Source organism: Candoia aspera, chromosome 6 (genome assembly GCF_035149785.1).
Source record: "Candoia aspera isolate rCanAsp1 chromosome 6, rCanAsp1.hap2, whole genome shotgun sequence".
In the NCBI taxonomy this organism is placed as follows: domain Eukaryota; kingdom Metazoa; phylum Chordata; class Lepidosauria; order Squamata; family Boidae; genus Candoia; species Candoia aspera.
The window spans coordinates 72623451-72650911 of NC_086158.1; the positions used below are offsets into that span (position 1 = coordinate 72623451).

The window sequence follows — 27461 nt, forward strand, 5'->3', positions numbered from 1 at the left end:
TTGGTGGCACTGCTGCTTTAGATGAATAAGGATGACGTTTGGCTTTCAGCTAAAATAATCTGAACAAATTTCAAATTGGGCTTTCAGCTAATAGTAAGCTTTCGCTACTATTGATCATGGTATCTTTTGGGGCTTTTTTTTAAATGTCTGGTCATATCCAAAAGATGTTGTTTGTTGACTACTTATTTGATAATATAGTCTCTATTTTATTTCCTACATTATTTATTAGCTATCTGAAACCATTAAAAGAGGTCATTTTAAATTCTGGAAAACAATATCACCAATAGACTGATGATACTCTATGGCTGTTTGTCATTCAGTAACAAAGAAGCAAGCAATATCCCTGAATGTTGTATGAACTTGACAACTGGCTGAATGAGGATGAAACAATCAGATTTTAAACAGACAAGATGGAGGTGCTGCTGTTTAATAACTGGGAATATAAAGCTGAATCTGTTCCAGAAGCAAGTGGGCTCCCTTTGAAACATCAGGGTTGCAATGTTGAAAGGATTGCACTAGGTGCTAACTATTCATCCAATCTCAAATAAAAGTGTTGATCTGACTTCAAACGTTCAACCCCTAAATGGCTTAGGACTTTCCCCTCTAAAAAACTGTGGATGTTATGCAGTTGCTTGTTCCAATTCTTCATGAATGGACTAATTTGCCAGGATGGTCTGCAAATGCATTGAGTTCTTCTAACCTCATGCTTGTGATGAACAGACTAAAAGTCTAATTTTATACCTGTCCTGTTATTAAGATCTCACTTGCAAAGGCCAATTTGCTGGGTGTGCATGAAATAGCTTTAAATGCACGATTTCCAAACTGTGGAATTTTTTTTAAGTTATTTTTTCTTTTTTAAAAATATGTATATTTTTAAGGGTACAGTTACCAATACTTCACAGATTTTACAAAAGGTATTAAGACACCTTTCTAAATCTGGCTTTTAAAAGCTACTTTTAACCGCTCACTATTTAATTGCTAGTTTTTACATTGGTTGCACTACATTTTGGTGGTTTTGGCAGAAAAGCAATATAAATAGCCATTTAATAAATTTTATGTTGAGCCTGGTATCAGAGATAATGATTATGAAATATGAACATATTTTTATCCAACAGTACAAGCTAATACCATCTATATTAATTCAGGTTTGTAGAAACTAATCCATATTAGATAAGTGACACATTTAACTTATCTATCACTGCGGTGAAATCTCAGTGAACTGGACTCAGCATGTAAAAAAAAAAACCTGTTGTGTGTTTTATTATCAAACTGTAATCATCTTCTATTTTAAGCATACAAGGTATGTTTTATGTTCATCTCTACAGTATTTAAAAACATTCCAGTGTATTTTTGCAATATTCCAGGGAGGTAAAATAGTCTGCGTAGGCCGTACTATGATAAAGACAACTCAAAGACTTGAATCATGTTTCAAGCAACAGTACTTCTTAATACCAACATATTGATATGGAATGAGCCAATTTAATGTACAGGGAAGTGTAACTTCTACTTCTTACCTGCACATACAGTACTTAAGAGAATACAAAGTTATCATACTGAAACTGTTATAAAAAATTTACAGAAGAATTTCTCACAAGTAAAAGAAACAAGACACACAATTTCACACACATTAAAAATAACAGGGCTTGTAATGCTTCAAATTTAAAATGTTGCAGCACTGTTTAACATTTATTCAAATTGTTTATCTAATGTGTTTTTATTTTTAAGAAAAATTGAAATGCCCTAAGTCATATGGAATTTGCCTCACTCACAAATGTCTAATGATCAAACCTATTCTACATGTGTTTAATAAAAGCTAAGTCTCTTGTGTTTAATGGGACTCCCTTTCAGAAAAGTGTGAAGAGCATCACAGCAGTGTTTCTCAAACTTTCTGCCGTGATGCACCAAGTAAATGAAAAAAAATGCAGAGACCACTCAATTAAACAATCATCCTCAACTGTCAGCTCTACAGAGTAGACCAGATTAAGAAACCAATGCCACATAGGTCAGTACTTTTATTGTAACAGCTATTAGTGACAGAATCTTGCAAGTCTGAATGTGCTTCTCTCCTTCGTCACTTTATGTTAGCCTGTTCATTATTGTCAGTTTTCTGAATTTTAATTTATAAATTTCAATGAATCAGCTGACTGACATTAAAAGCAGGGAGGTGGGGGCTGACCAACTAATCAGTGATAAATGCTGGGATGCAGTGGTGGAGAACATTACTACAGAGAACAGTTTAAGACGCACTTTGTTAGAACTTCTGTGTATATTCACTACTTGTTGGACAAAGTTGCAATACTATTTCATTCAACTTTTCTTTCTCATTAATCATATATATAAACATGCAGTGAAATAATTTTTTTAACCTATATACCATTTGGAAATTGGACTATAAAATATATTCTTTGGTAAATATATGTCATTGTAACTCTATGGGTAGGATTATACTGCAATTCACATGGTCTAAATAAATTCAAACATGAATCATACAAACTCATCTATAAAGGTATTCTCCTGATAAGTGTGGGCTTTCTAATCCAGAAGAACAACTCATAGGTTCTTGAATAATGTATTGTGATCACAGGTTGTCCACATTCAGTAAATCTGTATTATACCTACTTAGCTGCTTTAAATAGGCAAAGTGTAGGCTTAGTAAATGTGGAGCATTATCACTAAGTCCATTGTCCTGACTAAGCAAAGATCATACCGAGACGAGGAGAAAGTCTCTAGTGTTTTATTACTGCTATTGTAGACAGAAAATCCTACCAAACTGAAGAAGCGTGGGAAAACCCATACAGATAAACCCCCAAATTCAAGGCGGGTCTGTTCTGGGTTTCTTTGAATGACAGCTCAAAGTCTCTAAACTATGCATGCATTCTCCCCCCTGGATAGGGGCCCCCTCCTGCTCACCATCAGTACTCATAACATCTATACTGTATCTAACAAAAGCAAACATAAAATGCTTGCTTTAGGTGGACATAGACAAATTAGACATTAGTGAGAGTGGGCAATTTGAGATTCCAAAACAGCCCTTTACAGTTTTGTATTAATTTGATGAAATTAAAAAATCATATTCTTTCTCCTAATAGCAGATATGATCTTGTTCAATAGTCCAATATAAGGAGGTCACCAAACTGTTGATGCTCAATGTAGAAGGTCAAGAGGGACAGGTTACAACCACAGAACCTATTTCAGAAAGATAACCCATGAAAAGGAGATACACCTACCTTTAAGCTTGTCATATCAACAGAAGCTGGAAAAAACTCAGTAGATTGCACAGTGGCTTCTTGCGTTTTGCAACCATATGATAACTGTTTGATGGATACCACTGTGTACTAGTGTACTAAGCAATGTTACTCTTTGTTCAAGTCCCAGTTAAAGCTGTGACTGTCCTGTCTTCTAGTGTATTTTTCATCTTGTACACTGCTGTGCTATAATTCATACAGAAATCCATGCTATCTGACCCATATAGAAGTACTGTTTTCTCTTTGAAAAAAAGGTATTGTAGTGCGGAGAAAATGGTTATACTATATGGATACACAAATACATGCATTCACTTTTACATGAGCTGTTCCTCAGTCCAATACTATCTTTCTTCTCTAGTCTATCTCCATTCAAACTATTAATGTTCCTGTAATCTTCACATTTATCTTCCTTTTGTAAAGCCATAAAAGTTGGAAACAATAAAAAAAACTATTCAGCAAAAGCTCTCACTTTAAGGAACAGTTTCTATTTCTATTTTAGGGCTCATCAGAAAGACAGTATTCTGTAATATAGGAATTATCATTTCAGGATATTAAATAATCCAGATTTCTTTTTCATATTTCTTCAAAAGCAAAGATATTAAAATTGGCAATAATACTGACTTGTTTGAAATGGAATAATTCTAATTTTTCCTGGGAGAGAGGGTAAGCTTATATTAATAAATTCTGAACTTAGTGTTAATTACTATATAAATGAGGCACATGTTTTGGAAGATTGGTTTGCTACATCTATGTGTTGGGTATTACAGAACAATTCAAGCATACACAGCGGAGCGGTACAACAGTTATTTGCCCTAAAAGAGGTTCACTGGAAGGAGGTAATTTCAGAAAAGCAGATCATGCAGATACACAAGAGGAACTGGACATTCAAAGAGACTTTCAGAATATTTTATTATTTTCTACAGCAAACTAGCAATTTTCTTGCAGGTAACATGCAATTTCTGAAGTACTGCAAAATATTATTTCCAAAGACACAAAAATAGATCTTCTCTCTGAAAAAACTATTGTCTATATTAAGGATGCTCAAATCTGAAGCTCAATTTTGTTCAATTTCTCATTTTTCCAACCTAATTTTATTGATTTTTCAAGTCTGGTCTTTTTAATATATGCATCTCTTGCATGCAAATTTTTCTACTACAATGTGTTTCTGTACCTGGAATGCATTTTATGTAAACCTTCCCCTAATGTAAGCAGTTTAGCAGAAAAGATCAAGAAAAAGTACAAATATTTAACTGTCTTTCAATTTACGTATTGGTTAAATATATTACAATTTACATATTGGTTCAATTTACATATCAGTTCAATTCTAAGCTAGAATTTCCCCTCCATTCCTCCTCTCTACACACCAGTAATAAACCAGCTGGAAGACTTAATTATTTTAATACTCTGGCAAATCCAGCAGCTCCATATTATTCCTCTTTAATGCCTTTTTAAAAAAAAGTAACAGAAAGAGGGAACCATTACACTTCTGGAAAAAAGAACAGCTAGAACATTAGTTAACATGACAGTAAATTCTTACACCATTAATTTGTTTTTACATTTGCATAATAAGGTCAACCAAGATGTCATTGTTCAGTATCAATAAATTAAGATCCATTGAAGAAATCTACTGAATAATCTCTGAGGATGGAAAAATCCCAAATAGTAAACCAAAAGAAGGCAGCAATCACAGGGCCTACACATCTGTTCAGTTGTTAAGAAATATTATCTCTCTCTCTCTCTCTCTCTCTCTCTCTCCCTCCCTCTCTATCTGGAAGAAAGTTTATGTGCACCTATCCAAGATGAATTTTTCATGTGTGGAAAAGCTCTACCTGGGTGCTACTTACTGTGGTCTGTTTCAAGGGGACAAGAAGAACAGAGAGGTCTGAATTCAGACCTCCACTTTCAAGTAAAAGCTCCTGGATCATGCTTTTCACCCTCTGGGAAAAACTGCACAAAATTAGCCCAGGATTGCACATACCAAATGCTGATTTGAGGCAGAAGGTAAGGGTGGGCTATTTTGGTTATACAAATAAAGGACTTTCATGAGTGTTTCAAATTTCATAAATTCCGTTTACTAAATAAAAATAATATACCGCATTTAATTTGAACAAATGTAAAGATAAATATGTTTGCCTACCTGAAAAATTCAAAGTTGAGACAAGCTTTAGGAAGGAAAAATTTGTCGTCTTGCTTGAACCACAGCTTGCACATAGCAGTATCCTGCATTTAAGAAAATGTACATTTTCCATTAAAAGCCTGTACTTGCATTATTTTAATCTGTTTAATATTTGTTAAACATACGTAGCTCACTCTAGATAATATGAATGTTGAGCCTAATGTAGAAAGAAGTCCAATAAAACTCAGTAAAAACCCTTTTCTCATCCTGCCCAATTCTAGTGTATCATGCTACAGACCAAAGGTATAGATGAGAATATGGGGGAATTTATCAGTATCCCTTTCTTTGTAATGTTCCTTTATACTGGATTACAGCAATGTGCTCTATCAGGTGAAGTCCTTGAAGACCACTCAGAAGCTTCAGAATGCAGAAGCATGAGCAGTTATGGGCATTAACTGTTTCATTTATGTAACACCTCTGCTCTAAGAATTGCACTGCTTACCAGTTTGCTTAATTCAAGGGTGGCTTAGGATGTAGATATCTTTGGGACCTACTCTCAGTGGTTTATGCCCATACTTTAAGGTCAGAAAAAGAATACTTTCTTTAGGTTCCTTCTCTTATGGAATGTCATCTTCAAATTCAATGGAATAGGGCTTCTCAGCTGCTATCCTCCATCTCTGGAATAGCATTTCCCCAGAGATAAAATTAGCACTCCTGCTCCTGAGTTTCTGAAAAGCCAAAAATGGCCTGGCTCTTTCAGTGTATCTTCAAGGTTTGATATGTTAACTTGTTCCTCCCTGCAGGAGAATGTCTGTATGTGAATTATTGCTAATGGTACCCAGGATATTTTGGATTGTAATTTTAAACACTGTTTTTAATCTGATTGCTATATGGAGTATGTACACCACTCAGAGGCTACTATGACTGGAGTGGCTTATATGCCCAGCTAGTAAATATTTCCTCTATGTATGATCACATTTGTCCATATATCTGTACCTACATAGAAAAAAAGATCAGATTTTTGTATTTATTTATGTATTTAACATAAAAGTCAGACTTGACTCCTGGCAACTACATGGACAAGTCCCTGCAGTCTTTTGGGGAACATTTTCAGAAGTGGCTTGCCACTGCCTTCTTCTTGCGGCTGAGATAGAGTGACAGGCCCAAAGACACTCAGTTGGCCTCCATGACTAATCCAGGATTAGAACTCAGAATTCCCTGCTCCTACTTCAGTACTGTAATCACTAGTCCAAACTGGTTGTCTATAGTATATAATAGGACTGTGCAATTTGATCAAATATATGAATGGAACTGAATTTCCAAATTACATTAGAAATTCAAATTAAACAATTTAAAGAATATGAATGAACCTGATGATTCAATTCAGAACTAGCCTGTACACCACTAGCATAAAGTCACATTCACTACTATTCACTATCAAAGACATATTTACCTTAATCAGAGTTGGGTACTGTGGTGCATCCTTCTCTAAAGGTATAATTTCAAAGTTAGTAGGAATAAATTCATTTTTCATCGGAAGCTTGAATTTCCCATTAAGGTCAGCATTTTGCCATTTCTGTGTGAAAAAATGTAGACAAGAGGAGTATTTTTAAAATATAAATTGCAAAGGAGCCTTGCTAAGTATCACCTTTAGATATTTGTCTTCCTCAAAATTCTAATTGAAAGTAAAAATGGTTACTAACATATTGCATTATTTGATATATGTTTGTTACTGTTCACAGTCCATTCTTTTGATTTTCCTTGTAATCATATTGCAGAATATGATAGCACATGTATATGCTGAGGATTGTTTATATACTATAACCACATTGAACTACCAGACTGTTCCATACAAATACTATCATGTAAGCAGCTGTTCTTCGTTAGCTTCAATTACACATATTCTTTTGTCCAGTTAAAGGCATTGCACATGTAGAAATCAACTTCTGCCTGTGTAATACACCAACTATTGTGTATTACACACTGTGCATGGTTTTCCTTTCAGACCAGCAGCTAGACTTGCATGCACAGAGTTTTCCTTTAATCTAATAAAATCACAGAACAGGCTTTCTGAGAAACAAAGGGGGTGAATGAATTCAGCCTCCCACCCATTTCTCTTTCTTCAAACATCTGTTCAGGAATTTTTTTTAAAAAAAGATTTCATGTGAATCAATATAAATATGAATGCTAAACGGATAACATATGTCCAAAAGTCAACATGGGTTTAAATAATATATAGAATCGTAATGGAATTTGTACTTTCAGTTCTTTGCATAGGAGTATAAGAGATCAAGACAAGCAAATAAGATTTTTGATAAACCAGTTTAAGAAAATAAAATATTTTAAATTTGTATATTCAAACGATCTAATTTTTAAAGAAAGGAAACACTAATAAATATGCAGAACAAAAAGATCAACATAATGCAATAAAGCTATAATCCAATAGATAATGTTGTTAGGGGAAAACTTCCAATTATGCAATGCACATACATATGTGATAGGTGATATCTGTATTTAAAATAGTTTCCTTTTCAGCAGTGTAAATATTTTTAAAAATAAATACTTGGGCCTGCTTTCACGAACAAAACTCTATCAGTGTTCTTAGCATACCTTAATCACTTCATCAGAAATTGTTTCTTGCTTGTACTGGGTTCCATACCATCGTTCTTTTTTATCAGTTTTTCCTTCAAATGTCTTAGAGACAATTGCAACCCTAAAAATGAAATAAAAATATACCTAACCAATTTTTTCCATCTCTCAAACAAATCATTATGCTTTGTCACAATGAAATTTTTGGGTCTTATTCTGCATTAGAACACTTTTTTTAATATTCCTAGTATACAGTAGAAATGTTTAGTCTGTTCATTCATATTAAAAGAATTATGTTAATGAACCCCTTAATACTCTGATACTTGGCAACTTATTAGGAAACACATTAAACTGGTAATATATGTTAGAGCAGAAGTTTTTAAACTGTTCAGCCCAATTACTCCTTTCTCCAGTCTCAAATAATGTCATTACCCCCACAAAGTAAAATTGGTGCCTCCTTTTAATAAGGAGATACTATTTTTCTTTTCCAGTTAAAATGAAGGAAAAGAAAAACAAAATTATCAAGAGTAATTAGTATCTTTACAGCCAATTACATGCAAGAGAAAACATTTACTATCAACACTGCCCTGCATCTCAGAGCCAAACAGTTCTTAACTGGAAAAATAAAAGACACTTGGATGGACAGAACACACATCAATTTCAACATTAAATACAAATAAAATCATTAAATAATGACCAGAACTAAACAAATAGTGGAACCAGCTACAATTTTTCAGTTGTCTTATTCTTCCCTACCAAATAAAATATCCAGATGCATATTCTGTGCCGTAAATGAAGCAGCCCATATAGCCTTTTTGCATGTTATGCATGAATACAAAGCACAATACAATAGCATAAGAGAAGCTTTATTTCTCTTTGAAATTAGTTTCCATGGTAACAACTCCATTACTGACATTGAGAGAACACTGCTTATCTGAATGTTTCTAGTGTACACTCCCCCCAAATAACATGATTATCATTATTCCCTATATAAATTTACTCATTGCCTATCAAAGCAATTTTTCTGTTGCCAGTGAGCAGTTATTGTTTTTTTTGCCTTCAGTCACCTAATTATAGAAACTATAGGACAAATCCAGAGCAATCTGTTCTATCAGTAAGGCTGATGCAACTGAGGCTAAAGCAAATGTCAGATCGGTTGACAGGGGTATTCTCCCTCAAGTTCTGGTACTGCATGGGCATGCTGGGAAGAACCTCCAGAACCTCAATGCCACCCAGAGCAGGAACAGGCAATCTTTTTCTGCTGAGGAGCACATTCCCTCACAGATCATCTGCTGGATGCAGCAAGATGAGCAGACTGAATAAATACAAGTAGAAAGGTCAACAGGCACTCTCTCTTCACATCTTTTTTTTCTTTCCTACACCTGTTCTCTTTCAAGAAGCAAGCTGTAAGGAAGAACAAATACCTCTTACCAGGGGGGGGGGAAAGCGTTTTGTATTGGGAGATTTTAAGAGACAAAATGGGTGTCTTAAGACCTGTTAAGGTACCCATTGGACCTTTTAAAGCTCCCTACCCTCCAAGCATTTCGGAGTGTGTCCCTTGACATGCCACGTGGAACTTGGGAGGGGACTCAAGCTGGAGGAAGTGCTGCACTTCTGCTCTAGAGCAACAATATGAAAAGGGAACTCATGGTTCTCCACATATTAAAAGCATTAAGAGTAAAGCATTTTTTTCCAGATTTCCAAACAGAGAAACTAAACTCCCCAACCAAATCAGAAATCTACTTCCATCATATTCTCTGGTTCTGATTTGGAGTGCAAACACTAATCATAATAAAAGTAAGAAAAGCAGATTCATAAAAGAGGGAGGCAGGTGCTGCTTATTTCTAGTCTCCTTGGTTTAATTCAGACATGCCTCCTAATTGTACCCAACTGTGTGGGTTGCAAATTAGTATTGTGTGTGGGGGGGGTGCCTTTGAGTCAGTGCTGACTCCTGAAGACTGCCTGGAGGAGTCCATGCAGTTTTCTTGGCAATGTTTTTGGATGTAGTTTGCTTTTACCTTTTCCCTATGGTTCAGAGAAAGTGACCCAGTTGGCTTCCATGCCTAAGCCAGAGCTAGTACTCAGGTTTTCCTACTCCTAGTCCAGTGTCATAACTAATAGTCTGAGCTGCCTCTCAGTAAGTGTATAAAAGGTGATGAATTTATTTAGAAAGGCTGTGCAATGCTTTGGATTAAGTTCTGAAAAGGTGCTTCAGAGCCTGCAGGAGTGCAAATGTACCACCTGCTGGCAACTCATTAAAGCAGCTATGTCTGTTTCCAGGAGCTCTTGGCTGCCAACAGCTGCTGTGTTTAAGGAGACACCGACAGGTGCTGCATTTGAGGTCACTTATGTTTTGAAGCATCTTTCTGAAATCAAATTCAAAGCATTGTGCAGCCGTAGCATTAAACCTGAACAAAAGCCCCCCATCACATTTTAAAAGCACATACTTCTCACTACTAAAATTACTGCCTAATGTTGCCCCTAATTTATTACTCCCTGCTATGTTTGCACCAAGTATCTTCTTTCTAAAACTAGGCAAACTTCAGGAACTACTTTAGGATGTGTTTGTTAATCTTTGTTATTCTGGGATGAAATACAATCTTTACTTTTCAATAAGCAACACAATGTTTCATTTATAAATCAGAGTAATGCATAGGAATATGGCAATATAGCTTACCGGACATTTTCAGGTCTCAGTTTGTCCAATACCATTTCTATTAAATCAGGTCTAAATTCTTCAAGTAAATATTCAGCAGCAAGAACTTCTTCAATAGGATAGTACTAAAATAAAACGTTATGCTTTTAGCTTAGATTCAAAAAGATTTTAAAAGTACTCAAAAATAGTTATCGAAGGAGTCCATGTCATTTAGAAGGTCTATTAACAGTTTAGAAGGAAAAACATCCATTCCAATATCCTGTTGACATTGGATAAAAAGCAGTAAATGCTGACCCCTAGAGGATATCCCTGCAATTACATGGTAACACAATAATCCAATTCCAGAAACTGTAATAAGATTCTTCAGTATATATTATCTTTTGAAAATACTTACAAATTAATTCTGAGAGAAAAAAATATAGGAACAAGTATGGCCACCACAGCTGCTTTGCAAAATAGTTTATTATCACTACTGGAGAGTTTCCTCTAAAAGGAGATGGGTAATTGTTTCTGGCTGGAGACTTCATCCATTCTGTCATGGCCAGCTCAGACTCAGACGAGGTGACTGACAAGGAGACCGAACAGCCAGTTCCACAGTTGCAGGATGAACCTCTGCCTGAGGAGCGTCATCCGGTAACCAGGAGGTAACCATCTGGTAACTTCCTGAGGATAAAGTGTCTGAGCTGCCACACACACACACCCCACCTCTGTGCAAGTGCTCACCGTGAGCAGAGCAGAGCAGAGCAGAGCAGAGGCCTCTCCGTTGGCAACAACCATTCGTTTACCCAGACTCCGTGTGCCTTGACTCCCAACTTGAAACCCTGTGACTCTGACTCTGGACCTGGACAGGCTGATGAACCTTCTGCAATGTTTGGATGCTTGGACTACGGTTGACCCCTCTTGTGCCTGCTGCTTTGGATCTGAACTCTCTTAAGGCAAGCTTGCTGGACTTTTGGGACTTGTTTTCTCCTACTGTGTGTGCGTTTGTGCTCACATTTCCTTTGCCTCTTGATTATTTGCTTTACAAACTTCTCGGTAAAGTTTGCAACCACCCCTGTGTGTGTTTGGGTGTGCTTGGCCTAGGACAGCGTGCATGCATGCGTGCATGCATTCACATTCTGAAGTTGAGAGGCTGGAAGAGTTTCAAGGACAAAATGGATGCTTTAAAACTTATGGAGGGTTAACATGTTGTTTTGCCTCTCACAACTGCCCCAAAGTGGGAAAAATCTGCCTGAATTTGTGGGGAGAATGTTCAAGAATGTAAAGGTAAAATGAATGCTTTAAACTTCTGCAATACCAATTTCCCCTCTGATTTAACCCTTATTAATGTGTCTTAGTGCCAACAGAAAACAGCAATAATCACTCTGAGAGGACTTGGAAACCGCAAATAGGTGCTGGGGGAGCATATGCACCCCCGGGATTGCCCTACCTGTGCTCTAGGAGGTCAGGCATTAGACTCACAATGAGAGTACTAAAATAATGTAAAACCCAATACATAATCTGAAGTCTAATAAACAGGACTATGAAAAAATGAAAGCATTTAAGACAAAGCATAGTGCAGGAAAACATATTAGCAACAGATACTGCAGTGCATAGTAAAAACCATGCTACCAATTTACTATGCAGGTAAACATATAACCAAATCACCCGATTGGAAAAAGGATGTTGTAAAACTGTTCCGCAACAAGCAACCCAGTTCCCTCAATCTTATTTCATCACTGAGCACATGAGGACATCAATCACTGAGCCATCAACAGCACCATTCTTTGCAGTAGCAACCCTGGCATAGTCAGGCATTCAGCTGAACATATGGAGGGTTCAACCAAGTGAAGAACCAGACGCTGACACTGGCTCTGGCTCTCTCTCACCTCAATCTTAAAACGTCCACTTGTAGGCTTAAAGGAGAATTGCATTTGCATCTGGCTGAACCCAAATACAACAATCCATGCAACCTGGGCCCTGCTTTTATTATTAGAGCCCCAAATCCTGCATAGAAGTGGATATGCATTCAAAATAACATGCAGCCCTATTGCCTCCCCTGTTGCCAATCTTAGCAAGCTTTGCCCACATGACGTACAAAGGGAGAGCTTTGCTTACAAGTGCCATTGATACCAGTAACGTTTTCTGGAAGGTAGCAAAAATGTTAAGAAACAATACAATATTAAATACAATATTCTAAGGCAGTGTTTCTCAACCTCAGCAGCTTTAAGACGTGTGGACTCCAACTCCCAGAATTCCCTAGCCAGCCATGCTGGATGGGGAGTTCTGGAAGTTGGAGCCTACACGTCTGAAAGTCGCTGAGGTTGAGAAACACTGTTCTAAGAGTATATACCAAGTCTTACAACATAAATAGCTCCATATCACAGGTTGTAACTTACATGAAGCATCCCTGCAAGTTTTGATGTATAACTTTGGGGTCTTTCCTTATCTTTAAATCTGAATGCTACAGCATTTAGATCCTACCAAGAGAAAAAAAAATAAAGTCAAAATACTCTTGCAATTGTTGCAAATACAGATTAGTATTTTAAATCACAGAAAATTCTTCTTGAACATAGATTTAATGTATAATGATATACATTATACAACAATAATAAAGATAAATGAATATGAGGCTTGAAGTGCAAGTTATTTTAAAGCTGAAATAAATACATGGAGTCAATCCTCTGAAACACCTAAAAAAGGTCATGTTCTTCAGAATTAGAACGGGATCATTAGCAGTCTGATGAACTGCTAGAACCACACAAATACCATATTCCTTGAAAAACATGTTCTTTCATTATTATTTCTGCCTTCCCCATCCTGGGCACTCCCCAGTACTATGCTCATTGCTAAAAAATTCTTGGGAGTTGAAATCCGAATATCTGGAGGGCATTTAGGCTGTGGGGAAGGCTACATTAGTTTATTAATATACTATAGTTACCTAAATACTTTTTTACATTTGACCACTTGGGAAGATCTTGTCCAAAATAGTTATCTCTATATATGAGGGGTTCATTTACTAAGACTATGTTAATAAGGAAAGATCCAAACTAATTTATGGATAACCACCACTGAATTCAGTGGGGTTTATTATAAACATGTATAGGTTATTCTTGCTGAACTCAGTTTTCCACAAACAATTTTTTTCTGCGTGAGTGTATGAATGTATATGCATATGAGATAATAGTCTGTATATAAGATAATAGTTTTGATGCATAAATGGGAGAATCAAAAAAGGATGCTGATGCCTTATTTTACAAGCAATTAATTTTAATTAAATAGTTATTGATTCAGTTAATTTGGGGGGGGGGTCCTGGCTGCCATTTTGTGACCTCTGGCCGGTACATACATACACATACATATACAAGAGTGTCAAGTCCACACAACTGGTAAAAACAAACCTAGGATTGCTTTCAATGATAACTGGCAATTCTTCTTGGCAAAGATAGGATTCTTGGACAACTTACAGTATTTTTCTCTATAGTGAGGCAGGAAAAGATAATCTTTCTATTTTGAGAAGCCTGTCTTAAATTCAGGGTCATCTTCTTTTAAGTAAATGTTGTATATCTAATGGGAGAGTCATTTTAGATTTTCTGAGAATATGCACAAATTTGGGAGAATAAACATTAACTTTTGTAGCTTTTCGTTTGAGCATTGTCCGAGGTTCATAAGGAACCTAGAGGCACTCCAGATGTTCTTAATTTTTGCTCTACTGCCTTTGTTCATAATGAAAGATAATTGTTAGTTAAGATTAGCATTAGCAACCCTGTAGGAAATAACCCTGATTTTTAACCAGTATGCCACCAATAGTTTCCAGGCCCTGTATCAATTTTGGGTATCCCAAAGTCAAGCCTGGTACTGTCTTGGGTATACCCCATGGTGTGGCAAACAAAAACTTTAAAAACTTAGTTTGTATTATCTCTAGGGTCTTTTTCTTCATATATACAGGCCCACCTGAGCTGCATAGAGTATTTGGGCTATCATTTTAGCTCCAAAAAGCTTTAGTGCTGGATGTATTAGTTTACCTCCTTGGGAATGAAAAAGAACTTTTAGTAGCCTTGGTAGATTTTGATGCCACTTGCTTAATATATTCATGATAGGTTTTCTAGGATTCACTATCATGAAATACCAAGCCAAAATGTTTAAAGGAGTATGTCTGTTCGATCCTGTTCTTAAAATGACAGACTATTGTTATTCTCCTTAAGCTAATAGGAAATAACTACGTAATGATATCTTACCTTACATTCTTGAAAAACCCATTCTTGAGGTCCTTCTGTGCGTAGCTTTTGAATATATTGAAACATATGCAAAATAATATCTTCCACATGTACTATACAAGAAAAAAATACAGGATTTTTAGTCTTGTGTCAAAGCAAAAGTGTCACAAAAGTTCTAGGATTACAACTCCTGTCTGTTGTTGCTACTATATTTTAAGAAGCTGCCCTCAAGACTGCTTTAAGCATCAGGGATGCTCTGGGAAATGGCACTCAGAGTCTTCTTTGGCTGTGTATTTCTTATATAAATAATGTCTCTGCAGTTGTTATTAGAGGCAGGAACTGGAAAAATCTCTTCACATCAAGCTTGCAACTCAGTCTTTTGAACTAAATGAATGCAATATTGTAAACTTCTAAAAGCGCTATTTTAATGTACATAACAGTAAGGTATATTTAGAGATCAGTATAAAATTGTGGACTAACAATGTACATTAACCCCAACATTTTGATATGCAAAACTTGCAGTCACGCAGGTTCACTGGTCAGTTATTGTTGATCTCTAAGTGACTGATTTGGTTGATTGACTGATTTGGGAGAAAAAGGATATCCCAGCATAGTTTCAGATAGTTTTCAAACCAATTTGATTGTCAATAATTGTTTTTCTAGATAGTAAGTGCCAACAATTTAGAACATGGGGAATCATCACCACGTTTGTAGGATCAGGAAAGAGCACACAGAACAGTGTTACCAGCATTTAAAAAAAGAATCATCCTTCTTGCTATAGTATCTATGAAACTGCATGTGATTAAAGCCAATTAAAATTTTAAATTTTACTACAGAATATTATTCACTGTGGGATACATAAAACGCCTTATAAGGGAAGATTATTTAAGTGATACTTGAAGCCCTAGCATAGCAAAACGATTGAAGGGATCCACTTACACAGTCCTTCTTCAGTAAGATCAACGTTAATGATAAAAAACATGAAGCCTCGAGCACCTTCTTTTTGTCCACCAACCAGTGTGCTTACCCAGCCTATGATAAAAGCATATTAAATATTCATACATGATTGTTTGCATCTATTTTCTTAAGTTACATTATATTTGACAATATACGTATTTTTGGTTAACAGCATTCACACACCATGACAGAAGATCATAAATACATCTGATAGAATGAGACTATTAGAGATAATGAATTTCCAGAAATTTTGTAATAGTGGAAAAAATAGTGGAAATCCCAGTTTTCAGAAAAAAAAGCAAATTAAGGGAAAATGTGAAATATATGCAGTACTTGCTTTTTAAAATCATTTATAGCTAAAAAATTGGAGTGTGCAAAATTTAAAACACCAGTTTCAAGTTTTGGACTACGTCTTCATGTTCAGTGTGGAACGTTTCCATCATTTTGAGTGTCCTGATCTTTGAAACAGAGCTGTGTGAAGCTCAAAACACTTCTGTAAAGACTAAATCATCCAATTTTGAATTTGAAACATATATTTTGAACTCAAGACAAGGCAAATCCAAACATTTTGCACACCATGAACATTAAGACACTGTTACTTTTTAAAATATATTATGTACAGTATACCTAACATACCAGGCATAACCAGACATACATAAAATGTCCATCTTATTTAGACCAATAGAACTTTGATTTAATATACTTTAACATGTATTTAACTATTTTACAAATGGAAGCTTGTTTAAGAGAAACAAGAAGGCGAAAGATTAACCCTGAAAACAGAAGAAAGCAACTTTGTTGTAGTCCCACTCAGGAAGTTCTATATCGTATATTTAGTCTTCTACTATACATCAGAAGGAAACTAGAGGGACATGGAATCAAGGCTTAGAAATTTTGCCACATGAAATTTTGTCTAATTTCATTTTCTTTTAATCAGAAGCAGAAGCATCAATTTCATCAGCTCCTTTAGTTTAGCAGTTTTATCGAGTTCATGGATTTTAGAGAATCAGCGTTTGCCTGTCCTGGGACAAGCTTCGTTCTTTTTCATATGTTCATTTATTTTTTGATCCAGTGCATTTCCAAAAAACAACCAATTGCTTTCACAATATTTTGTGGATTACTTTAAATTAAAAGATTAGAAAATACTTCATTATCCTTTTTTCCACATTTTGCCATTTTTTAAAAAATGCAGAAACAGTTTTCTCTAGGTATATACACATTTAGCTATATTATGCATGAATCAGGCTGTGTGATATGCAATAATCACCACTGCATAGACGCATACAATTTTATAATTTATTTGTCAATTGTATTTTTTTCATGTAACGTAGATGGAATGATGCACATAACTGTGTCTTAGAACACAGTGAAGAATTATTTCATTCAACGTAAGGCTCCAAGGATCAATCCTTAATAGTAAGTACGGCTCATTTACCAATACCCACCCCCCCTTTTTTTGAACAACCATCTGTGGATTCCAATATATGTCATGTGCCTGCACAGAAGTCTAATTGGGAATCTCCTCTAGCTGAGAAATTTTTAAACAGAAGGTCTATCCTTCTGAGTATACCTTAAGGCAAAACGCTGGCTTTCCTCTCAGTTACCTAGGACCACACAGTCCTGCAATCAGGGATATACAGGGGGCACAGGAAGAAATAATAGTTACTAGGAACATTGTTTAAAAGCAGGTAACTGAAGATCCATGTTGCAAGTGGTTTGAAGAGTTCTGCTTTCAGCTTTGAAGGAAATACATTTACATAACAGGGGGTTTCTCCAGTTGGTAAATATTAGCAAAATCCTTCAGGAAGTATTTCATCAGGGGATGAGAAAACCTGGAATGGTTGTCTACTATTTTGTACACAGTAGTAACTTTTCTTTTACAGAAGAAAATACAAGTTGCTAAGAGTGAAGAGAGAGCAACATCTGGAAAACATACAAAACAATCGGCTAATAAAAAACCAAGGCTGAAATGTGAATACTTACAGTGTAGCTGGATGGCTTCTAATACTGTCAGCTCTACTGAAAAATTATGGGCTGAAGAAATCAAGTTGTGAGGTATAAGAAATATTGGGCTAGGTGATTCAGTATTTCATAGTGCTGGACTTCTAAGTCCCACCATTGTGGAAGGCAAAACCACATGAAAGAGGATGGAGATCTATGGTTGTTCTGGCTACCTGATGCTTACCAGAATGCATGCATGTGCCTAGCATATCTTGGTTAGAAGTGGAATGGGTGAAAGTGTATAAATTGGTTTCTTTCAGCTACATAAAGGACATTACCAATACCAAGGCTAAATTATGGCATGGCCTGATGCAGACTTAAAGGTGGTAAATGCTGCTTGTTGTTCAAACAGATCAACAGAAGAGGTTCTCCAATGGGCAAAGAGGTTGCAAATCACCACAAAGTGAGCATATACTCATGTGTTATTACTTGTCATTGAAAATATTTGCCAATGTATTGTCAGAAACTACACAGCAATTCACTGTTGGGAAGACATTCTGAATGACAGAGATATCCTAGAGACGCATGCAGGCACGCACACATCCCAATTGTTATGTATGATACCATAGTATAATGTCAAATATGACTTGTATGACATGGCACTGAAGGATGAACTCAAAAGCATAAAGTGCCTTCATTACAGCTAGAAGTTCTAGACCATATGATGGTCTTGGAAAATAAGACTGTTGCAACAGATTGTCATCTATCTGGAAAAGCATTGGTGATGATGGTGCAAGAGAGGAATAGTTCTATTCTGAATTCAAAGTATGGATCACTACCCGCCAGAGAAGAGAACAGTGTAGGAAAATTCTTCACCTATAATTTACTCCATGTTAAGAAAATCATTAACCATCACTGAATGGACTGCATTCAAAACACGGTAAAGAGGATCAGAGCCAATACCATAAGACCAAGAATCAGGTGAGAGCACTGACTTGAGAATGATAACCGCCATCATATGTCATGACTAAAATACATCATAGTCTTCTGCTGGGGCAAAAGGCACTTGGTAAGGTCCAAATCCAAGTGTGCTCTTAAAAAATAAGAATCCAGGAAAGCTGGAAGGAGCATGTAGCTCAGTTGATAGACAAGTCAAAATATTGATGTCAGCATAGTATATGCTGAATGTAGCAGTAAGAAACAGCAACTAAAACTAGTAATCGTTCTAAAAGAAAATACAGACAATATGAGACAATCATCCCTATGCACATTTTTGCGGCCTATAGTTAGATCAAAGGAAGTACAAAAAACTGAAAGCACCTGCTGCCTAATAAAATGGAATGGTACTGGTACTTCTACCGTGCCTGAATATGAAAATAAACAATAGATATTCTTCAGGTCTACAAATGTAAACTAATCCTTATGTAAGAGTAAAGTTGTTCTGAAGATCCTTAACGTGTACATTCCCCATGCTTAACTTGCTCGCTGCCACCTTAACACATCCACTTGGGTATGGACACCTCATGGTGAAGGAGGGACACTCATTACTTTTTATCGTTTGCTTCTACTGCATGTGACTGGAAGCAATTGTAGCTAGATGAACTTACCAGTTACTGCTTTGCTCTTTCCTACTAAGGTTCAGGGGCTTCAATGCAGTGTCTTATACTTTTTTTTGAATTAGTCTTTTCATTATGTGAACCCCAACATAGGATTGTTTCCATGTAAGTTCACTGAAACTGGTGAAAGCCAGTTTTAGTAGTCAGTTGTCTAGTTTTTTACAATCTTGAACTCTAGTAAGCTGTGTCTCATAACCATAAAGAAGAGTTGGTCACACTGTTGTGCAGTATATTTAGACCTTTGTGCTATGTTTTTATGTCTTTTCATTTCCAGAAGCTGGATAGGACATTAAAAATACTGGATGTTCACTTCAATGGGGATGTCACTTCTTGTGCCGTTCCACCAGTTGCCCAAATGTTGTTGTAGTACATGGTGCCAAATGCTGCTTTGGAATCAATAAATTGTGTAGTGTTTCTGAGAAAACTTAAACTGCAATTCCACATATTTGCTGAACTGCAAATATTTGATCAGTGCAACTATACCTAAGTCTAAATCCAGCTTGATTTTCTCTTTTCAGATTGCAGTTGATTGTTAAGTATTCTTTCTATAATTTTGTATCCAATATTCAGCACAGAAATACCTCTGCAGTTGCTACAACAAGTTTTGTTACCTCTCCTTTGTAATGGGATTTATATATTTATTTCATTTTTAAGTCGTTTGACTCCATCACAGATGATAACTTTGGCATGTTTCAGTTTCCCACATTTTCCTGAATAAGACTTACTTTATTTTATCTTAGGGACCAAGGATAACATGGCAGTCATATATTTCTGTCCCAGCTTGTCCAATCCCGGTCCCTTCTAAATCATCTTTTTGTTGTTGTTGTTCAGTCTTGGCAGGCCTTCATCTACAGAATATATTGATTTTTCTATTTCTGAATTGTAGTTAATACTATAGCATCCAGAGCTGCTGGAGCTGGGTGGTTTAGAAACTCCTTAAAATGTTTCTTTCGCTGTTCTACTTGCCGGTAGAAGTCCACCATTTTCATTTGTGATAATATCACTGATAGGTGCTATATATGTTGTCAGTTCTTTCATAAACTAAAATAATTATTTTAGTCCTCTTTTCCTCTTGCTTTTTTCCAATCTCCTTGACTACTGAAAATGAATAATGTTTTTCAATTTAGATCAAAGACCTCTACTTGCTCGTGTTGGTGTGCACATATCTTCTCATACCCCATAAGACATATGCCTATCTTTTGGCATCCTCTCCATTGCATTAATCTATAAATTGGCCTCACTTCCAGAAAAAAGAATATATTCAATGAGATTAGAAGGTTCCTGAAAGAATCCTGCATTATAAAACCAGGTGTGATGTTTAAGTGAGATGCCACTGATGAGGGAGGCAAAACTGCAATCAGCTCTGTGATATTTGATTGGTGTTTGAAGAATCTGTAGGCCATTGCAGAGATGCTACTAGCTAGATCTTTATATTCAAGAAGATGGGGAAAGGAGCATGTAATACTTTCCCAGAAGAAAAGCTGATGGTATCCTAATCAAGATTGTCGAACTACAATACAGAAAAAGGACAGAACAGTGGAAGGACATTATTTCACTGCATTCAATATTTGGCATATTTGTCAGAATTACATGAGTCTGAATCCTAATTTACCCTGAACTACTCATTGGGAATTCACTGTTTACTTCAAATATCTTCCACAGACCTAATGAGAAACAAAAGAGAAGGTACAGCCACTGAAGCATAAGCACAGGAATGGACTACTTGATGAATCTGGTCACCAGCTGATCAAGTCTGTTGATCAGACTTTGCCATGTGAAGTAACTGCTATGTGTAAGATCTATTTTCTCCCAATAGAGATCTCTACAGACTGATCTGCCAGATCTCGATTCCAGGAAGAAATGAAAAGGAAAAGACTCTCTGAGATTTCAATCAAATTTGAGTCCTCTAGGTCCAGTAATGTTATGGCCAGAAATGGTTGAAATGATGCTTGGGCAGGTTGTCTTGTTGTGTACATCAAATGCTGCAGTTTCTGCATTAGGCTATAATATTTTCCACTGAGATAATTTTCAAGAATTGATAGGGAGGTCAGGAAGCTTGGTAGTTATTTATATAGTTGCAGAAATTAGAATCAATTGCAAAACTGAAATAAGAAAGCAGCTTGTCATAGCTTGCAATGGGAATGACATAAGTCTGAGTTTTAAGCCTGAGAAAAAAAAGATTTTTCCTGTTAGTAAGGTATAGCGAAGAGGAGAAGATAATATCAGGATGACTTTGCATCCTCTTAATTAGAGTAAGACTCATAATTACAGTAGCAAACTTTCCCATTCTGTATCTCTCTAATCTGCAAACATGAATGAAAGTTATAAAAATAGAGCATCATCATATTGTAACCGAGGGTAACCACAATATGGAAAACACAACTCAGAAGAGGCTGAGCATCTACTTCCCTTTTGGTCCTGTGATGGGCAGTTCCAAGAATGCCTCAGCAAATTGCCTCTCTTGATATTAAAGTAGAAAGGGATCTCTTATTTTGCCGTGAAAGGCAAAGTCAGCAACCCCACGATTTAGCTGTAGGCAGAGTTTGCATAGCCAGGGATGCTTAGTGTTAGAAAAGGTAAAATCAAAAACAAGACTAGGAAGGGAGATATGATAATAACAACAATAGAACAAGACTCTTGGTAATGGGAAAATTAAGTGCTACTGCCTTTCCTTTTTCCTTTTAAAAATATCGGCCCCCTGTGCAGAAGGAACCTTTTGCTTCTTGAGTTTGTTTTCTGGTAAGGCAAGGTACCTACTGATCAACTTGGCAAGCAAAGCCCTACAGAGGGGGTGAGAACCATCTACATCAGGGTTTCCCAACCAGGGTTCCATAGAACCCTAGGGTTCCACAAGAGGTCACTAGGACCTGGAAGATCACGATTGATTAAAAAAATTATTTCAAATTCAGGCAACTTCACGTTAAAGAGGTAAGTTCAGTATTTTTAGTTTAATGTACTGTTAATGCATATATGCAGGCCTACACGTGAAACAAATATAATAATTATGTGACTTCTGGCCTATATTTGAGCCTGAATATGAAGGTGTTCCCCAAGGCCTGAAAAATATTTCAAGGGTTCCTCCAGGGTGAAAAGGTTGAGAAAGGCTGATCCAGATGGTTTTGCAGGAATCTATGTTGATATGGAGGATGCCTCTAATAACTGGGCCACAAGTGATAGAAGTCTGAAGCAAATCAAGACATGCACAAGAGTACTTGCTAAGGAATCTGATGATTCAATAACCATCAACAACATTTCCCAAGGAAGTGCTCTCAGATGAAGATTAATTGCATCAGTTTTGATTAATCCGTTTTTGGCAACGGACACAAATTTAATATTATGACCATCAGCCAAATATAGTAAGCACAGAGAGTGCCTATTTGTGGACTGTAGTTTCCTGCCACAGTTAGAATATTAGTACATGGTCCTAATGTACTAATTAACTTCTCATGGTTATTCTTTTTTTTTCCTCTAATGAACTCTCATTATGATCGTGCAGAGAAAAGACAGACCATTTATTATTTTTCTCTGAAATTTCGTATCATGGAAAAGGAGCACGAGAAGACTACAAGAATTTATCATCTTGTTGTGATGCTCTTATGTAATAATTGTGTCGGTAAAGTCCTTCCAGACTTTATCTTACTTATTTTATTTTACAGAAATAATTTTCAGTCTGCAGTATACTGAACTGCACAGCAGGGTTATCTGGGAACTTAAATGGTATTTCTTTAGGTATTCATTTTTTAAGTGAGAAACAATTCCCCTTTAAAGTTAATTAATGAGATTAAATTAGCTTGATACGTTAAAGAATAAGGTGCTACAAAAACATCCAGAATTTATGGGCCGGTGCTTTTCCCTCTGAACACTCGCTCCTCCTGTTTATTAAAAACCAACACAATCAATTATTACATAAGAGCATCACAATAAGATGATAAATTCTTGTAGTCTTCTCGCGCTCCTTTTCCATGATACGAAATTTCAGAGAAAAATAAAAAATGGTCTGTCTTTTCTCTGCACCATCATAATGAGAGTTCATTTATTAGAGGAAAAAAAAGAATAACCATGAGGAGTTAATATACCTTGTGGTAACGTTTTTTCGGAGAAAGAAACAATTTTCATGGAAATCCATATTTTGTGAAGCTGTCATTTTTTTTTTTTTTTTACTAAACACAGCTTGCAAGTAGAAAGAGAGATTCTATTCCAGCTTGCCAAAGGGTCAGGAGAAGGCTCTCTAGTAGGAAAGCTACATATAAAGTAGAAAGATACAGGTGAGCTTTTGCAAGCCGCTTTGGTGGGCCATACTCTCTTCTAATACTTCCACACGTCTAAAACACTTCTAAAATCATAGATCCTACCAAAGGGCAAGAGCTATAAAATGTGTTTAGATCGTAAAGACAATCTGCAGAAGCATGTCCACAAGTCTTAGTAACAAGTTTAATGCAAGTAGTATATCAACTAACTTTGAGTTATCTTACCTTTAGCTTTCAGTTCTGATAAAAGACTTCCTGGACCTTCATGCCCAATAAGATGACCAAGATAGTGGCCAGGGTTTGATTTGTAGTATTTCTGAAGATCTGGTATTAGAAATGTGACATAAAGATTTCTAAAATCTTTAATAGGTACCACCTGGTAAAGTTGCTGTAAAATTTGGAAAAAAAGAAAAGAGGAAAATCTTAAACTTTTTATCTTTGTAAGATAAAAGGTAGAACTATCAACTGCTTCTTTCGGAACAGTTCCTATAATTTCAGGAAACAGATGGTTAAGTCTGCACATAACGATACCCACTTATGATTTACAGAGAATACTCAATACTATCTTGTTACTATCTCCTGCTTAACAAAAGTGAATCTTGAAACTTTCAAACTCACCCGGAGATGTTCTTCCTGGAAGGGATGTTCAGGAAATTCTGGTAATGGAACATTTTTATTCTTTACTTCAGAAAATAACTTCACCACCAGACTGGTTAGCTCATCTAAAGATTCTGCATAAAATAATGAAAATAAATCACTAAAAATTAACAGCAACATCCCTTACTCCAGGCCCTTCAAGTGTGTTGGACTTTAATTTCCAAAATTCTAGCCTACTGGGAATTCTGATAATGTAACTCTTATGCATTTAGAAGATACCTTACTGGAAAAGTCTAGAAAAGAAGATCACTTAGACTTAACCTCTTCTTGTAAAATGAGCCCTAGTAGGCTATGTTTAAACACACATCTAAAAACTTAGAATACATATTTCTTATTACAGAAATTCTGTATCTGGAATTCAGTCAGTGTATTTTACACTGCATAATATAAATAAAATTAGATCTCAAGAAGGAAGGAGGGACATTAAGGGAAAAAAAAACAGAATTTGAAATACTCATACAAACTCAACACTACCTATTAGGGTGGATATACAAACCATTACTCAAATATGATACAGAGACAGAACAAACAAAAAACTATGACAAAATGGATGCAAAACTTTAAAGAAACAGTTACAATACAACAATGGGAAGAATTGTGGACTAAATATATAAAATTTACACCAAGTTATAACTCAAAGGAAAAGTAGTACAAAATGTTTTATGAATGGTATACAACTCCATCAACAATATCTAAGATAGACAAATCATACAGTAATAAATGTTGGAATTTGCCATGGAACAGAAGGAACATTTTATCACATGTGCTGGACATGTAAAAGAACTCAAAAGTACTGGAAAGACATATGTAGTATAATGCAGAAAATCTCGGAATTAAAATTTGAAATGAAACTGCAACTTTTGCTACTAGGTATATTCTCAGAAAAAATCAACAAGAAATATCATAATTTAATGAGATATATGCTTATAGCAGTGAGAATAAACTTTGCTCAACGCTGGAAGAAAGACACAATCCTGACAATATCTGACTGGGAACTTAAACTTGGGGAACACACAGCAATGGCAAAACTAACAGTATACTTACACAATAGAAGTTAACTAAACTTAAGAACTAAATTTAAGCAAGAATGGTTCCCATACATACAACACATCACACAGCATGGTAAATATAACCACTTACAGTTTGGCTTTTAAGGAGGTCTAAATGTCCACAAATATCGCAAATTAGCAAATGCATAAAAAGAGGGGAGTCAGAAACCAATAGTTGTTGCTATTTTTTTTTTTACTTTTTAGGTATTTTAACTTTTGTGAAACTTGCTGTCTACCTTTTTTTCCTCTTATCAACATATATATAGTATATATACAGTATATAGTAACAGTACAATGGAGATTTTAATAAGTATTTAGTTTAAGATCAAAACCATAATCAATACTTTGATGTGAGTTGCAGCCATTCTTTTTTAATGTTATATTTGGATGAAAAAGCCAAATAATTTTATGCTCATAATACTGACATCCTAAATTGTAATTAATATTGATAGCATTTTTTTCTTTCCTTTCCCTATTTTCAATACATTAAGCTATCTAAAAAATAGAATGTTAATAATCTTAATCATACCATATAAACATCACTATGTTAAAACAATACTATGAATCAAGATTTATAATAATACAATAAAAGGAAAACATTTTTAAAAATGGTGATACGACATGAATTTAGAGAAAGAGCAGTGATGCTAATAGCCACAGAAGGCAGAAAATAATAAATCTGCAAAGGAATACCCAGAGTGCTTTGTATCTCTATTCTAATATTTTTATGTGTTATCAAATGAAGGTATTATCACAGTCAATACATTATTAACTCAGCAAGGTTTTTATTTTACTACTGAACATGAAGCTTGCCTTTGTTTAATTCCCTAAAGGATTTATATTATGTAAAATATTAATAACATTTAAATATTTCAGAATAATTCTCATTAATGCTTGCCATTCTTACCCCGTCCTAAAACACAAACAGCCATTAAATTTGATGAATAGTAAGTGGAGTGAAACTTCAATAGCTCTTGCCTTATATCTATTCCTTCTTGGTTTGGTCTAGTTTCCAAAGTGAACTTGTTCCCTATAAAGCAAGAATAGAATAAAGGGTGTGTTAGAGAAAAAAGTTATTAGCAGGGAATGGGGCATTCATTCTCTTAAATCCTACAATCATATGGGAGGCTAATGTGCGCTGTATATTCTTCAGCCAAATCACAATATGAGCTTTGGAAAAGCTGCTGGGTACGTTATAGGCAATATGTATGGAGTTCTTGTGTATATTTCCTATAAGATCATGGTGCTTCTGTTAGGTACCTTAAATTTATATATGAATTGGGAAAAATAATTTGTAAATCAAGATTCAGAACTGAATTTTTCAGGAACAGAAAAGAATAGATGTCTTGCAGTGATATCTATATTACCTATAGAGGTAATCAATAAGCATCCTCAAACCAAGATGGGAGAAAAAGTATTATTCACTTATCACTTCAATCACAGTCTTCTTGATTAAAAAAACTATGGTTTACTGAAGCAAAAAAAAAAGTTAGTTAGGATGTTTGCTTTCTACTAAGAAGGCAAACCCTAGTTTATTAAGCCTATTTCTCATGGTATATGAACTGTGAAACTGTAGTTAAGTGCTCACTACAAATCAAGATCAAGCCATGCTTTGTGATCCTAATGTATTGAGAACATTTAAGTCTCCGATTTGGCAATTTCAATATTTATTTATTTATTGGATTCTGAGGCTGCCTAACTCCAAAAATCTGAGTGGTTTACAATAATTAAAAAACTCACAACTTAAAGAAACAGAACTGTCCTAACAGCCAGGAACCACACTGAGACAAGAATAGGTCTCTAGTGTTTTATTACTGCTACATGACAGAAAATCCTAACAAACTGAAGAAGCGTGGGAAAAACCCAGACATATAAACCCCAAAGGCTAAGGCGGGCCCAATCTGTGTCTCTTTGAATGGCTACCTAATTCCTCAGTACTACGCATGCGCTTTACAGCCTGGATGGGAGCCCCCTGCTCACCATCCTTACTCATGACATGAACCACCTGGACAAAGTATAAGACACATAAGTACATTAACTTTAAAAAAAATTAGACAGGGGCTCTACAAACAACCTTACCCCAGGCCTGGGACTATCTATATCAACTTTGTTATTATAAATCAGTTAGTAGTCTCAAGCCAACTGCATGAAATGAAAAGAGGATACTCATCATTCCTTTCCACTTCAGTGAA

At 35.6% G+C, this 27461-nt stretch overlaps 1 protein-coding gene across 2 annotated transcripts in view; it reads right to left on the minus strand.

Annotated features, from left to right (window-relative positions):
• IDE (insulin degrading enzyme) overlaps positions 1 to 27461 on the minus strand; it is an 81701-nt gene that overhangs the window by 27192 nt on the left and 27048 nt on the right. For both annotated transcript variants that reach the window (XM_063307388.1, XM_063307387.1), the window contains exons 5-14: positions 26177 to 26299; positions 24182 to 24294; positions 23789 to 23951; positions 15742 to 15834; positions 14824 to 14915; positions 12985 to 13065; positions 10628 to 10731; positions 7972 to 8074; positions 6815 to 6937; positions 5383 to 5465 (exon numbers count right to left, since the gene is read on the minus strand). In XM_063307388.1, the coding sequence (XP_063163458.1) occupies positions 5383 to 5465; positions 6815 to 6937; positions 7972 to 8074; positions 10628 to 10731; positions 12985 to 13065; positions 14824 to 14915; positions 15742 to 15834; positions 23789 to 23951; positions 24182 to 24294; positions 26177 to 26299 (1078 nt within the window). The remainder of the gene's footprint in view (positions 1 to 5382; positions 5466 to 6814; positions 6938 to 7971; positions 8075 to 10627; positions 10732 to 12984; positions 13066 to 14823; positions 14916 to 15741; positions 15835 to 23788; positions 23952 to 24181; positions 24295 to 26176; positions 26300 to 27461) is intronic.